The sequence below is a fragment of the Alexandromys fortis genome, unplaced genomic scaffold, assembly GCF_014885135.2.
Source record: "Alexandromys fortis isolate MF-2015 unplaced genomic scaffold, M_Fortis_MF-2015_v1.1 scaffold_1, whole genome shotgun sequence".
NCBI lineage: Eukaryota > Metazoa > Chordata > Mammalia > Rodentia > Cricetidae > Alexandromys > Alexandromys fortis.
The window spans coordinates 35,979,083-35,995,436 of NW_026067927.1; the positions used below are offsets into that span (position 1 = coordinate 35,979,083).

Consider the following 16,354-nt stretch of genomic DNA (forward strand, 5'->3'; position numbering starts at 1 on the left):
GGAGCTTCTGGGGTAGGGGGGGCTTCCACCAATGGGCGGGGCGTTCCCGAGGGGGCGAGGCGTGGGCGTGTATCAGGGTCTAGCTCTTGGTGGACTCACGTAGGCTTCGTGGCTGGACAGGGCGGGGCATCTCTGAGGAGCAGGCACTTCCGGAGGGCGGGGCATTATTAAGGGGCGGGGAGTGGGCAGGCATAAGGCATACACACAGCTGCTGGGGGTGGGGCGAGGCTGCCCGGGGACCGGGTACTGAATATCCGGAAGGGCGGGGCGTGGGCGGGCACGGGGACCTGTGTACCTCGAGCAAATCGGTGGGGGCGAAGCTTCCCGGAGGGGCGGGGCGTGGGCGGGGCCTGACCTACGGGGCCAGACTGTCCATCACGGTCCAGCGCTCACCTGAGAAGCGGGCTGCTGGGCTTCGGCAAGCGGACTCCTGTGCTGGACCTGAGGGCTGGACCTGGGCTGGCTGCAGCTCAGGCGTGGGTTCTGAGGTAAGGTTTGTGGCGCAGCTCCGGGGACCGCTCGGGGCGGGGAGGGGCGGGCCGAGCCTCAGAGGCGAGCCCCCAGAGCTGTCGGGTGGCAGGGGGAGAGTGGACCCGAACGGCCTCGGACCCAAGCCCGCCAGGCCTTTTCGCCGCCAGCTGTGTGGAGGGTTTTTTGCCTAGGGTTTCTCTGGGCAGTTAGAATGTAGGATAAATTGCACCGTGCAGCGTTGGAGAGGTGCATTCGCACTGTCATTTGTTCTCATTTGTAGACTCTAAACTCTGCCCTGGCTTGGCGCCGTCTCTCCCCAGCCCAGTCTGGAAGCCGAGGATGCAGGAAGATGGGGCAGGCTGCTAGGTGCCCGTCTCCGTAAGGGTCTCTAAGGGATGGTCCAGGTCAATCAAGTTCTGTGCAGCCTTTCTGGCATTCTCGCACCTCAAAAGGTATTTTCAGTCCAAGTGCATTTTTGCAAACTTCGGTCTTCAGATACTGCCCTTAAAAATGAATGTATCTCCTTCGTAAGTAAATATATCTTAATACTACAGAGAAGTTTGAACTGTGCTGAAAAAGTTATACAGCTAATAAACAAATACATGTAATCATGAATCACCTTAAATTTTCAGGATATCTCTCCATAAATAGTAGGTAAAATGTGAGTTTTCAGATTGGTTTCCTGCCTGATATGAATAGCTTCCAGTGTAACTCCTGGTAAGTATTGCGATATTTCCATAACCTAGTTTTTCATATGGGCAGAAAATAGTTTTAATAATTTACCAATAAAATGACAATGTATATAGTGACTTATAAATAACCGTAGCGTAAGATTACCACATGCCCTAACGATGCTTTTGTGGTGTTTTCCAAGACTGAAAGTGAAGGCAAATGGATGTTGGTGAGTACCCTATGGCAACAATTGCTTCGTTTCACTGGTCCAGCGTCAACTGTAACTCGGAAGCCACCTTTAGGTAAGAGAGTCTTGAAAAAGAAGCGATCCATTTCTTTCACGTAAAAAGAAGTGAAAAATAGCCCCTTATATTTAAGGTAGAATTTTTATATGAAATATTTCCAAGAAAAACATTTTAACGGGAAAACAATATGACTAAGTGGCATTCCATAATGTAACTCATTATTTAAACTCATTCATTAAATAATGAATAAATGATCAGGAAAGTATTTCCAAGTAATACAGATCAATTTATTTTACATTCTAAAATATACTGACACACATAACTACAATGTTGTGCTGTATGAAGTTTGTAATTGGGAGGGTAAAGTTTTATATTCATTAGTTTATGTGAGGAGAAAGAAAATTAACATGTATTTACTAAATTATGGGTATTAACATAATATTCCTTTTTAAGAGGTTTATCCATATTGGGATTTTGCCTGTATTTATGTTTGTGTACCTACCATGTGTGTACCTGATGCACGTTTGAGTGCTGGCAATCGAAGCTGGGGCCTCTGTAAGAGCAGCAAGTGCTCGTGTCCACTGAGCCATCTTTCCAGCTCCTAACAGCGTTAATTCTTTATGATGATTCAGTAGACTGGGAGTTTAATGAATTCAGTAAATTGAGCCATTCTTGTTATGGACAATCAAGCTGAATATATAACACAATCGCTCGGGGTAGAGAACTATGAGGTAGTTATACAAAATCTGGCATTCGGATAAAGTCTTTATTTGTCTTCACTCCTCTTCTAGTAAAGTTTTATATTAGGGGTCGCCTTTCTTAATTTACTGAAATTTTAATGATTTTGTAGGCTACTACGTGAAACAGTTATCCTCTGATACTTGAGTTACAAGTTGGCCAGGGTTTTGTTTTCCATTGCAGTTTCTAAGTCCTAACAATGACTTTCCCTTTTTTCAGTGACTTTTGTAGATCAGTCCTGCTTCTGGGATCCTACTTTATGTTGTGGTTAAGAAATGCTTCACACCACTCAGCTCGAGTCTCAAGACAAGTGTGCTTTCACTGTAAATAAAGATTTCCGTGGATGTGAAAGTATGTTCAAATCTGGTACTAAACTGGTGTATATGTTCCTAACGTTGATGGGTGAAAGGAGGGCTAGGTCATTAATCAGAGTTAAGTTCAGAACCATTTCCTTACCATTATAAAGCCTCTCAAATAATTGTACATTTAATACTCTGGGTTCTTACATAAAACATGCAGAGAAAATTATAGATATGTTCTTGTATGTATCAATATATCTGGGCTTCAGCTGTTGGAGCTTGGTAGTGTCCCCAGGTAGTTAATACCTGGAGAGTCTTTCTGGGGAGAATAATTTTATTCTCGTGTTTTTTATTACTGACCACAGAGGAGCAGATATGTCCTCGTGCAACCGCTCTGTCCCTGCTATGCCCACATTTCCCAGAATTCGTATGTCCAAGCTGCCACCTGAAATTCAGTACAAATCATTTGGTTTTCTCTTAGAATTGTGACATGCCTTTCCAAATGAAAGGAGTTGAGAAAAATGCAATTTAGTACAGCAGTGCTTCTTGAGTATGCCCAAGACGCCGATACTTAAAATGCTCCACTCCTCCTAGCAGCTTTATGGGGACTCTGACCTCCGCCTTACGGATGAGAAACCAGGCTTAGAGTCACATGGTTACTACGAGGCATAGCTGAGACTTTCCTGACAGATACTTTTAGTTGTACTGTCTCCCACATCTCCCAGGAGTTTAGCAGAATTTCAGTGTGGTGTTTCCACAAAAGCCGGGGTATATTTTGAATGCTTCCCATTAGAGGCTGCTAGCTACTTCTCCCATCCACAAAGGCAGTCACATGCAGTTCTGTGTTTCCTCTCATGCAGTTAACATGCTCCCCTCACATGTTTACCCTTGTGTTCAGCCTTTGAGCACGGTTTTGAGAGCCGGTTTGTGCTCTGTCCTCAGCACACGGTAGCATTTATCAGTGCATGGAAGCGGAAGGTTGCTGTGAAAAGGGCGCTGGTTGGGTTACTGCCCATTCCTTATATCAGTCTATACAGTTAGAGTACGGATGTTTGTGGGGTGCTTATCAGTCTATACAGTTAGAGTACGGATGTTTGTGGGGTGCATATCAGTCTATACAGTTAGAGTACGGATGTTTGTGGGGTGCCAGACAAGAAACAAACAGCATTTTCTGATGCTTACAGAATGAAGAGGAATCATTTCTCTGCCGTGAATAACGCTGTCCGGTCTTCACCAGTGGTGAAGCAGCCCAGACGTGGGCTCCGCCTTTCTCTCCCCCACGCTCGTGTGCTCCCTGTTCTTCCAGACTGGGGGACTCTACCGCAGCACGTGATATTACACATCTTCCGGTATCTCCCTTTAATAGACCGAGCCCGCGCGTCTTCTGTGTGTAGGAGCTGGAATGAAGTGTTTCACGTTCCTGATCTCTGGAGGAAGTTTGAGTTTGAGCTGAACCGGTCAGCCACTTCCTATTTTAAGTCCGCTCATCCCGATCTCATTCAGCAGATCATCAGGAAGCACGCGGCGCACCTGCAGTATGTCAGCTTGAAGGTACGAAGCCGCGTGCGAGATCCCTCTGTGAGTTTGGATCCTTACTTGGAGGCACTTGGTAAATACGCCAGGGTTTTTAGCCCACGTTGCTTTCTGGTTGTTCTCTAGTTGTTGCACAGACTGAGATAGAGAGCCCGAGCTGTAAGTAAATGACTTATACTTCAGTTTTCTCACTTGGCTGTTATTATTAATACCCAGGTCATTATAAAGGCCTGAAAGCATGACGTGCTGCAAAGTTACTTTGCCATCTTTCTGTTTCTCCCTTTGTAAGATCAGACATTCCGTAGAAAAGCAGTCATTTCAACTGATGAAAGGGATCAACAGAACTTGGTTATTAAATTCCATTAAATAATTGCATTTCCAGTGGTTCTGACACATTACCTTCAGGAAGTTCATATTAAAAATTGTCTTTATAGGTTGATAGTAGTATTGAGTCAGCGGGAGCTGCCTGTGAGATTCTCTCTCAGCTGGTAAACTGTTCCATCCAGACCCTGGGGTTGATTTCCACAGCCAAACCAAGCTTTATGAGTGTGCCCAAGGTGAGACTACTGGGCCTTTGGTGAGCTACGGTAGACTTCTTTTTAAATGATGTTTGTGTTCATGTGCGTGCTGGTGTGCGTGTGTGTGCATGCATGTGACTGTCAGAGGACGTGTGCCCTCCCCCCAAAACCCACCACCCACCTCCTGTAAGGCTGGGTTTCTCATTGACTTAGAGTTCAGCCCCATGGCTAGCCTAGCTGGCCAAGCGTGTCAGTCAAAACCCGGCGCTGGATAATCAAAGAGGAAAGGTGAAGTCACTTAGACGTTCCCAGCACTGTCCACTGCAGGAAGCACCGTCTTCAGGCCTCTCCTGAGTGTCCTCAGCTCTGCAGAGACGTCTTCTCAAACTGGTCACTGTCTGCTCCTACTGTCTTAGTTTAGAAGATACTCTGTCCAAAGCAATGTAAGGGAAAAATATCCTTTCCTGGCACTTCCAGTGCACAGTCCAGCATGGTTGGGAAGCCGAGAAGCAGGAGCTTGAAGCATCCAGCCATATGGCATCGTTGTCAGGCGGCAGAGAATGCCGATGGATGCCGCTCTTCAGTGCCCACCCCCATTCGTATAGTCCAGGATCCCAAAAGGCACGGTGCTGGCTCCAGCCAGTAAGCCTTCATCTCAGCTGACGTAATTAGAATAGTCCTGGGACAGTGAGGGGGCTCAGCGGGTAAGGGTGCTTCCCGCCTGGTCTGAGAATCTGAATTCGAGCCCCAGAACCCATATGGTGGCAGGAAAGAACTTCTGTCATTTGTCCTTTGACCTCCACATCTGGTAATAGAGTGTGCACATGCACGAACATATACAGGTAGTAAGTAAATAATATGATAATCCCCAAAGGCTCCGACGTGACTCAAGAGTCTCTTGAGTTGACAACCAGCACCAACTATAAGGCCGGCCGCGTTTTCTCTTCTTTGCACTGTTAGTTCTCCAAACCCTCTCAGTGATGAGCTCAGCCTGTTTACTGGGCTTGCCTCACACTCACCCTTTTGGAAGCATGAGAGACCATCCGTGTTGTTCACCTGTGCACCAGGAACCCAGGTGAAAGTAGCGTTCACTTTGTAACTAGCTCTTCATTACAGCCATTGATAAAAATCTCCTAACAGAACTCTCCTCCAGAAGAGGGTAGGGATAACAGCATCCTCCCACCTGTAAACTGGGTCATGGCTCTCTCAGCCAGGCTTTCTGCTAGCCTGTTGTCGTTTTAGGAGGTAGGCTGGAAAAAAATTGGGTCATTTGGGGATTTAGGATAATATAAGTAATCAGATGAAAGCTGACTAGCGTTGAAGAGTCACTTCCTTGTTTATAGTCCACAGGCTCAGACTGACCTTATGCGACTTAGAGTCCAAAGCTAAGGCTGCCGGTACCCATCAGCCTCCAGGGTCAGCATCTGGGGTTGCTATGCAGTTACCCGGCAGATGCCAGGCAGCGGGTGGAAAAGCTAGATGAAATTATGGGACTTTAGACATGAAGAGTGTAGCAAGTGGAACTATGAGGAAACCTGTGCTGTGCCTCTTCCGTGTCCTGCAAGACGAAAACAACTAATTCAGAGTTGATTGAAGGGGGGAAAAAAACCAACTTTATATTTCTTGAAAAAGAGATACAGTTCTGTATTAAGTTAGTGGCACCCTAGCCCTCTGCTGTGTGAAAACCACTTTTAATTAGTGTAAGACCATGTGTTTGCACATTTATAACCAATGTAGTCATCCTAACAGGGCCAGCAGAACCTTGAATACAGCCAAGGTGGAGTTTGTGGAAGGGAAGGGGTCTTGCCTTGGATTTGCTTTCCACACTTTCTGACTTGGCCAGGAATAATGAATCTGAAAATGTGTGGAATTCTGCCTACGCTGAGGTCACGCTATTAGTAAGCTTTATTTTGTAATTCTTCAAAAATGTAACTGCCTTATTTACTTCGTTTAGATCTGCTGGGTAAAGAACATAGGATTATGACATCCCTTCATCCTTTGAAAAGTATTATTGATTGCTATGCTGCAGACTCTGTCTTAGGTCTGGAAATATAGAAGTGAATGAAACAGGGAAAAGTGTATTTTTCCTGGGAGGAGGTAGGAAGAACCCAAAGAATTCTAGGCTCTGAGGGCCATACAGATCGGCCTCAATTCCCCAGCTCTTCTGTTGCAGGGGAGAAGCCAACACAGACCATGCGAAAGGAGAGCGCGTGGCTGGGCCATGCAGGCTTCATCTGTGAGCCTTAACTCTGTTTCCTGTAGCTCCCATGCCACACGGAGTTATGCTTCAGGTCTTTCCCACCTTTAATAATGCAAACGATTTAGTCTTCACTCATGAAACAGAGAAACAGACTCTGCACTGAGCTTGGCTGGTGGTCCGTAGTTAGCTAATCCCTGTTCTAGAAAATAAACTATAACTTTTTAATACTTGACATCGAATTCTTAAGGTTGAAAATAGCTAAGACATCCTTTAGGAGATATTTGGAATTTTTCCTTTCTCATTGTTCCATTTTCAAACCTACACCACAAACAAGTTAGTTTTCCCCCAGAGATTCAAGGTTGGTTTTGCATATCATTCAATGTTATGTAACACACAAAATGGGTTTAGAAATGGAAATCATGTGATCATCTCACTGGACACGTGAGGCTTTTCCCAGAGTTAAACACCCCAACCTTCCTCTAAAGTTAGATAGGAATGTCCACCTAACCACTCTTAATTCAATATAATGCATGCAATCCTAGCTAGAGCTCTATCATTAGAGAAATAAATAAAAAGGATACAGATGGGAAAGGAAGAGAACGATTACTCACACTTGCAGACTTGAGTCTGTACTTACAAGGTCCTAGAGAGCTCACCGGAGAAGTCTTAAACTCCAGCAAAGTAACAAGACACAAAGTCACCACACAAAAGTCTGTAGCCTTTCTATATATTAATAATGAAACTGCCAAGAAAGAAGAAAATCCCATTTATAATGCCCCCATAAGACCCAGAATTAAACTCAGAATTAAACCTAACTGTGGAGAAAGGCAGTGGGAGACCCCTGCAATGGAAACCTTAGGACATCAGAGAGGAATTTAAGAAGATGGAGAAACCTTATGGCAGGATTGGTAGTGTAGAAAATGACTGCATTGGCCAAAGTGGCTTAGAGACTCAACAGTCTCCATCAGAAACACATTCCAGTCTTCACAGCGGTAGAGAAAACAGTTCTGCTGTTGATACAGAAGCACAAAGAGACCCTCATTGCTGCAGCAATTCTAAGCAGAAAGAACAACGTGCAAGTACAAAAGCTGGGCTTGAGTTATAGCTCAGAGCCACAGTTACAGAAACTAGGCTTGGGATGGTTACAAAAACAGACATACAAGCCAGTGTTATAGAATATAAAACCTGAAAATGAGACCAAACAGGTACAGCATGCACTGGAAATAAAAAAAAAAAAAAAAAAAACGCAGCATCTTCAGCAAATGTTGGTTGGAAAACTGGATGTAGAAGAATGAAACTGGATCCTCATCTCTTACCCTGTAGAGAAGTCATTGGAATAGAATGTAAGCTCTAAAATTGAGCTCAGACACCTACCACCACCTAATCCCCTACCAAAGGCAAGAACCCATACTAAACAAATTACTGTATGCTGTCTGTATATTACAAAATACAGTATGTATTACAAGTTATGCTACTGGCAAACTACCTGAAGTGATAAACTACACAGAGATGCATGCATAGCCATGTTTGCTGACTTACTGCTCACAATAGTTAAGAAGACAAACCAGCCTAGATGTCCATCAACAGACAATGGGTGAAGCATAGTACATACACAGTAGAATTTTTTTTCACCTTGAAGAAATACAAAATCATGATATTTTCAGGAAAATATGTGGAAGTAGACATGAAGATGTTAGCTGAAATAGGTCAAACTCAGGACAACAAATACTGCATGCCTTCTCTCATGTGCAGACTCCATGTGTCCAGCGTGAATGTGAGTGTGTGTCTGTGTGTGTGTGTTTGAGGTTATGAAAGTAGAAAGAGAACCACGGAAGAGGGAAGCGGGGAGAGAGAGGAAGACACTGGAATCCAGATGATGAGAGCAGGAGTATTTGGAGGGATGAGGGGACCAGAGATAGATGGGTCGGGAGGATGGGGAAAGGCAGAGAGAAGGGCGTGGAGAAGAGGGACGCACAGAGACAAACGAGCATGAGAGTGCCGGGATGGAACCCATACTTTGATACTAACTTGAAATTTTATTTAAAAGGAAATAGGAATGTCGTCTAATAGTAATAGCATGAAAACATAGTCTATTTTTACTGTATTTTAGCACCTAAGAATTTGTTTTTTAATGCTACTTGTTTGAAAGTAGGAGTTTTAAATAACGTTTTCATAATTTTTTCTTATTGGCATGCGAGTCTCATTTTGTGTCAGCGCTTACAGTTGTGTTTGTCAACTCAAAGTCGTTCTCATCAGTTAAGATCGGAGATGCGCCTGTGGACGATCCCTCCCTGAAGATTCTCGTGGCCAACAGTAGTGACACTCTGCGACTCCTGAAAATGAGCAGCTGTCCTCATGTTTCGTCTGATGGTAGGTCGTACTTTTTATGTAAATTGATCGATGGTTTTTACTATAGTAACAACAAATTACCTATTGAAAAGTACACGCCTTTGGATCATAATTTTTAAGAATTTTATCAAAAGCAATCATCTTCAAATTAGATGTAAGTTGCTTCTTCAGAGAATATTTCCCCCTTGGACATGTGTTAATCTTGTCAAAATTAGTGACCCATTTTTGACAATTTCATGCATGTACATAACATATTTTGATCATGTTCGCTCCAGTTACCTTCTCTTGTTCCTTCCCTTCTTCTTCCCAGTTAGCCCCCCTTCTAGTTAATTTCTTCTCCATTTTGCTGACCCTCTGTGTTATTGGGATTATTAGATCATGGACAATTTACCAGTGGCAACACCATGGGAAGAAATCTTCTCCCCTAGCAACACTCAGCAGAGAAAGCTCCTCGCAGAGGGGTGGGACCTCCCTCATGAGCCCCTTCCTACCCGTGATGCCATGTTGGAGGGTGTCTTCAGTGGCTGTGAGCCCACGAGTGCAGCAAACAGTGTCATGTCCACGGAATACTGTCTCTGCATTCCGTGTACTTCCTCTGTCTCTCGCATCCTTCCCACCCCTCTTTCTGCCGTCTTTCCTGAGTCTCGGCCAGCGAGTTATACAGATGCTCTCTTAGGACTGAGCACTCAAAAATCACTTATATTTTCATCTCTTACCAATTAAAGTCCCTGCAGTCACTGCTGTCCATTATAAAATGGGGCTTCTCTGACAACGGCTAAGCAGCATTCATCCACGAGCGAGCATAATAAGGTCAGTCTGATGGGCATAGCACGCCTACTTAGCAGAATGCCAGTAGAAGCTTCCGTGTCAGGGCCTATGGCCTTCCGACCATGGGCTTTGAACAGGTTTACAGTACCAAGTATGAGTTCTCTTCTGTGGAGTGGCCCTCAGATTCAATGAGAAAGTTATTCCCGAGACAGTCATGGAACTGTGGCAGCGGTGGGCACTTGTTGTCTACTGGAGGCTGGCAGCGCACAGGGTTCATAGCTGAGTAAGACTCCCCCGTCAGCCTTCATAGCACTTGGAAGCATTATGAGAGCTAGCCTGCAGGAAATTTCCAGCTCGGTTTCAGCTTGATTTGTCTACACCCTGCAGCCAGAGCATGCGGCCATCATCTAGTGTCTGTTTCACTTGCTTTGAAGTTTTCATTGTAGATGTGTTTATTCCAAGGTGTGCCATGTGGGGTGGGGGCAGTTGTGAATGGATGGTTTTCCTGATTTCTGCCTTAGCACATGTGTTATTGGAATGTAGAAAAATGCAGTGGTTTTTGCATGTTCATTTTGCATCCTGCCACTCTTTGCCGGTGCTCAGCAGCTCTCAAGGTTTTCCTGGAGAGTCTTATGTAGAGAAGCATGTCGTCTGCAAGTTCTTTATTTCCTTTCCTCTTGTCTTCAGGTTCTGTTGCTGTGATAAAAACACTGTGACCAAAAGCATCTTGGGGAAGAGAGGGTTTATTTCATCTTCTGGCTTGCAGTCCATCGTCCAGAGAAATCAGGACAGGAACCTGGAGGCAGGAAGTGATACAAGGCCATAAAGGAAAGAGGAGAGCTGCTTACTGGCTGGCTTCCTATGGCCTGACCAGCCTGCTTTTTAATACATCCCGGGGCTGCCTGCCAAAGGGTGACACCACCCACAATAGGCTTGGCATTCTGATATCAATCGCTAAGTAAGAAAACTCACCACAGGACGTCTGGTGGGGGCATTTTCTCAATTCAGATTTTTCTTCCCAGATGACTCTTGTGTCAAGTTAACATAAAACCAGCCAACTCCCATATTTATATCCCTTTCATTTGCTTCTCTCGGCTTGGTGTCCTAAGGCTTCTGTTACTGTAGTAAGAGTGGAGGACGTGAGCAGCCTTGATTTGTTCCTCGTTTTAGTCAGAATGTTTTGGAATTTTCTCCCGTTTGTATAATGCTGGCTGCAGGTTCATCATAGACAGCTTTTGTTATGTTGAGACACACTTTCGTCATAGATGGCAGCCTTTGTTATGTTAAGACATATTCCTTCTGCTTCCACTCTCTTCAAGGCTTTTATCATGAAGGAATGTGGCATTTTGTTCAAACCCTTTTCTGCTTCTATCAAGAAAATCATGTGATTTCTGTCTTTAAGACCGTTTATGTGATGTCTTACATTTACTGACCGGCACACGTTGAATATCTCTTGCAACTGTAGAATAAAGCCGACCTCGTCATGCCGAATGTCCTTTTTAATATGTTCCTATATTTGATTTGCAAGCATTTTTAAGCATGTGTGTGCATGTTTGTGCGTGTGTGTGTGCGTGCGCACGTATGTGTGTGTACTCATCGTTTAGAGTGCTGGGGACACATAGGCTGTGGCACATGTGTAGAAATCAGGAATGTGTCTTTACCATCCAACTTCTTTGAGACATGGTATCTTGTCTGCTACTGTAGACACCAGGTCAGGTGACCAAAGACCTTCTGGGAATTCTGCATCCCCAGCTTCCGTCTTGTTGTAGGTGTGCTAAGATTGCAAAAATGCTTCCACATGCAGCCTTACATGGGTTCTGGGTATCCAAACTCAGCTATTCCTGCCAGCAAGATTTGCAAGTGTTTGGTTGGGATTTTTGGCATGAATGTTCATCAGGAAGATTGGTCTGTCATTTTTTTCTAGTTAATTTTTTAAATTAATGCCCCAAAGTAGTAGGTTTTATCATGGCATTTTCATGTATATATTGTGTTGTTATTCATTATGCCTATCGGCCTCCCCTCTCCCCTTCCTGGCCCTCTTCCCCCCCCTTTTGCTTTCATATCACAGGTACCCATCACTTTGTTTCTCCATCGTTCTTCCCTGCCATAGCCCCTTTCAGGCTTGCTGGCTCTTTCCAGCTGACCCAAGCTAAGGTCATCCGGGAAGAAAGAACCTCAATTGAGAAAATGCCTCCATCAGTGGGGACATTTTCTTAATTAAGAATTGATGTGGGCCCAGTCTCCCATGAGTAGTGCTGCCCCTGTGTGGTAGTCCTGGACTGTGTGGAAAAGCAAGCCGAGTAACCACAGAAACAAACCTGTGAGTGGCATTTCTCCATCATCTTGCCTTCAGTTTCTGCCTCGGGTTCCTGTCCTGGCTTCGGTCAAGATGGACTATGGTCTAGATGTCTAAGCCAAATGACCCCTTTCCTCTTCACCTTGATTTTGGTCAGTGTTTTATCGCAGCCATGAGAGGAAACTAGAACATACTGAGCTTTCACGCCTTACATGTATGTGTGTGTGCGTGTATATGTGCATGTGTGTGTACACACATATGTACTCGTGTGTGTGAACTTAAATATAAACTTGGAGTATGTTAGGAAGTGTGACATTTATCTTTATGAACCTACCTTATTTTGTTTAACACAGTAATCTCCAGTTGATTCATTTTGCTGAAAGTGTCACAATTCCGTTCTTATGACTCAGTAGAAGTCGTTACACATACAGAGAACATTTTCTTTACCCACACTCACCTGTTGCTGGACTCCTAGGCTGTTTCCCCGTCTCAGCTCGTGTGAATAGTGCCTCAGTCAACGTGGTTGCCCAAGTGTCTCTGCTGTGCTGAATTAGCCTTTCAGGTGTCCCTAAGATGGGTACAGAGAGTTTTATGGTAGCTCTAGGTTTGGCTCTTTGGGAACCTCCACACCAATCTCCTTAGTGGCTGCAGCGGTTTGCATATCCCTCCCCCAGCCCTATGTATGGGGAAATTTTTAATTAACCTGCACACACACACACACACACACACACACACACACACACACACACACACGTTAGCGGCCATTTTCCCAAACATCATTAGTTATCTGTTGTACTAAAATAACTAAGAGAAAATTTAAGTTGACCTCATCTGTTTTAGTATCAGCGTGATTCTTTGTTCTTAAGGATTTCCTCCATTTCCCGCAGGGATCCTCTGTGTGGCCGACCACTATCGGGGCCTCCGAGAGCTGGCGTTGAATTACTACATTCTGAGCGATGAGCTGCTCCTTGCGCTGTCACGTGAGACTCACGTGAACCTCCAACATCTCCGAATAGATGTTGTGAGTGAGAACCCTGGGCAGATCCAGTTCCACCCCATTAAAAAACGCAGTTGGGACGCGCTGATGAAACACTCTCCCGGGGTCAGTGTTGTCATGTACTTCTTCTTATATGAAGAGGAGCTTGAGACATTCTTCCAAGAAGAGACCCCCGTCACTCACGTTTACTTCGGGCGTTCAGTGAGCAGGGCCATTCTAGGCCGGATAGGTGTGCACTGCCCACGGCTGGTTGAGTTAGTGGTGTGTGCCAATGGCCTTCAGCCCCTGGACAGTGAACTTATTGGCATTGCTGAGCACTGTCAAAACCTGACAGCCTTGGGCCTGAGCGAGTGTGAGGTCAGCTGCAGCGCCTTCGTCGAGTTTGTACGACTCTGTGGCCGAAGGCTCACCCAGCTGTCAATCATGGAGGAGGTTCTGGTCCCTGATGACAATTACACCCCAGACGAAGTTCACGCTGAAGTCTCTAAGCACCTGGGAAGAGTGTGGTTCCCGGATGTGATGCCTATCTGGTAACCAGCTGCCAAAGGTTCCGAATTCTCTGTTAGTAGGATTAGCTGTTGTCTGTCCATGTAAATGTAATTTTTGAGATGAGCCACTGAACTGTGTTAGGTTAAATATTTGCTGTTTGCCAAATCTCTTAATTGGTTTCCGTAGAATCATTTGAAAACAATATAGCAAATTTAAATAGCCAGAAGTCTTTGTCAGTAGGACACAGGCACTGTGTGTTAATTAGAGCATTGGTAGGATAGACTACAGGTGTCCAAGGCTGAGAGAGACTTCCATTTCTCAACCTTTGGAGGCATGTTTAGTTTACTAAGAAATTTATACTAAATTTATAATTAATATGTAATTACAATTTACAGTATTAGATCCCTTTAAGTTACGTATTTTTATGTTACAACCTCATGTTATTTTAATTTCATCAGCTTCATTTGGTATCAATATGTTTTACAAAGCACATACTGTTAAAAATCAAGGTACCATTATAGAGGTGTGTGTCATTGTACTTAAAATCTTTTTGGCATTTTGTGATTTATTTATTAGTAAACAACTTTGATTTCTAGAGTATTTTAAATTCATTTTTAGATAAACTTGGAAGGTAATTAGTATTATGTTAAAATCCAGTAATGCTAATTCATTTCATAAAATACAGCAAATAGAAGGTACTGTGTTTATTAATTGAATACACGGTGTGGGTACAGAGGTGAGTTTTGTAGGATGTGTTTGGAAATCAGTGTTTACTGGCCTGCTGCTGTTGATCTGGACTGTGCCATGTCTTTCGCGTATGTGGCCTGTCATCTGATTAGTCACACTGGTGACGCCCTTCTCCAGCTTGTCCTCAGGATGAAGATGTCGTCTGAGCAGTTGCCTGGGTGCTCTGTGCCCGCCCTTTGCCCACTTCTCTCCTTCTCTGTCCCTCCAACTGCTCTGCCCTCTGCTACCACAGGCATCTCTCTACCCGCTCCCTCTGTGCTCCCCCAGATCTTTCTTTCCCCTGTGGCACTTCCGAGGGGAAGTCGTCCTTGACACCTTTCCCAGCTCCTGGGTCAGACCCTTAGCTCACATCCTGAGTACTCTGCTCTCCTTTGTAACGCCCACTGTTGTGCTGTGTATGATCTGCTTGTCTCATTATGACCTGCGCACTTCATTGTGCCGTAAACTCCCCGGTACAAGATCACTGCTCTCTGTGTGTGAGTGTGTGTATGTGTACAATTATTAGAAGTCAGCCTTCAAAAAGAGAAACATGCTTATTATTTTTCAGTTTTGAGTCCATTTCACTATTAAAATGTGAGTATCCTCACCTGTTAAGCAATTAGGACGCACTGTAGTTTGTAAACAGTTTGGAAGTAGACTGTCCTTCCTCATTCATTCTCATGGTGAGCTCTGAGACAGGTGACTTATGGTCACGTGTGTTCCTCGCTCTTAGAGCTGTGCGTTGTCTTGGGTAACAATACTAAAACCTCTCTCGAGGTCAGAGTTCTTAGTATTGCAGATAATATCATTTATACCTAAGACCCAGAAAGGTGTGCCGTAATTGAAAACTTGAAATCTAATCAGGGCAACGACAACACAGGCGTAAGAGAAATGGCTTCACTACGATGGAGGTAGGGGCAGGGTAATGGAAATACTGAGTAGATAAACCTATGACCTCACTTGCTGTTGCCTTGGTGAGATAATGTTGTGCACACCTGCTAGCCAGGTGACCGGGTACCAGTGGGTGCACACCTGCATAGCGAGGTGATTGGGTGCCAGTGGTGTGCACACCTTCATAGTGAGGTGACCAGGTGCCAGTGGTGTGCACACCTTCATAGCGAGGTGACCAGGTGCCAGTGGTGTGCACACCTGTATAGCAGGTGCCAGTGGTGTGCACACCTGCATAGCGAGGTGACCTGGCCCCAGTGGTGTGCACACCTGCATAGTGAGGTGACCAATTGCCAGTGATGCTTGCCCTAGGGGCTAAGGGAGCAGAACATTGGGACTAGAGAAGAGACACCAAGGAATGGCTTTCCCTACAGCCAGTTGCGCTGGAAGAGGAAGACACTGGGCCCTCCGAGAAGTATGAGATGCTGTGCTCTAAGTAGAGCTTTTTAGGGCTCCTATGGGAACCTCAGGAACTCAACGCTGTAATGAGTCATGGTGGCCGACGTTTATTAATTCATGTCCATTCCCCTGGTCGGTCACCTCCTGGGTTAGTGAAAGGAAGGGCAAAGATTTTAAAGACGGCCGAGAACAATACAAGAAAATGCTGTATCTGTAGTGTCTCCCTATGGATGTCTCCCCATGTCCTTTGGAAACCCGTGAGTTCTGCTTTGCCTATGGTCAGAGGACCTGGCTAGATGAGTGCGTTTCGTACAGATGGGTCATAAACGTTAGTGTTGAGAGCATCTTAGTCCTGTTTGCATGCTTGTTCGTGTTAAAATACTTGTGTTTGTTGGAGGATTTGGGGAACTTTCAGATAATTTTGTGGGCAAAAGTAAGTGGAGAGAGAGGAAAGAAGGATCTTTCTGTATGTCAAACTAAAGAAACAAACAAACAAAAACCTGAATTGTCGCTTTTTTTCCCCCTTTTCCTTGCTGTGGTCCTTGCAGGCCTCGTTTGCTTTGTGCACAGTATCCGGGGATGAGTCAGGAGGGTTGGCAGACATTATCAGATGCATCTGCATCGCCGTAATGTAATCCCCCCTTCAAAGATACGAGTTCACCCTGCTGTGGCCCTAACCTCTTAAATTGACTGCTGACCTTGCTGT

The 16,354-nt window shown here is 44.9% G+C and overlaps 1 protein-coding gene across 6 annotated transcripts; it reads left to right on the top strand.

Moving 5' to 3' along the window:
- Positions 1–348: 348 nt before the first annotated feature.
- LOC126502822 (F-box/LRR-repeat protein 21) lies at positions 349–14,269 on the top strand. Of its 6 annotated transcripts, XM_050144132.1 has the most exons (9): positions 349–488; positions 752–998; positions 1,104–1,188; positions 1,346–1,445; positions 2,346–2,477; positions 3,610–3,976; positions 4,393–4,514; positions 8,865–9,046; positions 12,977–14,269. In XM_050144132.1, the coding sequence occupies exons 6-9, from the start codon at positions 3,611–3,613 to the stop codon at positions 13,618–13,620; spliced, it is 1,314 nt and encodes a 437-aa protein (XP_050000089.1). In that variant the 5' UTR covers positions 349–488; positions 752–998; positions 1,104–1,188; positions 1,346–1,445; positions 2,346–2,477; position 3,610; the 3' UTR covers positions 13,621–14,269. The 6 variants fall into 6 exon arrangements, with proteins under 6 accessions (XP_050000089.1, XP_050000088.1, XP_050000087.1 ...); XM_050144131.1 differs by having other exon boundaries at positions 752–1,188; XM_050144130.1 differs by lacking the exon at positions 1,104–1,188 and having other exon boundaries at positions 752–923.
- Positions 14,270–16,354: the final 2,085 nt, after the last annotated feature.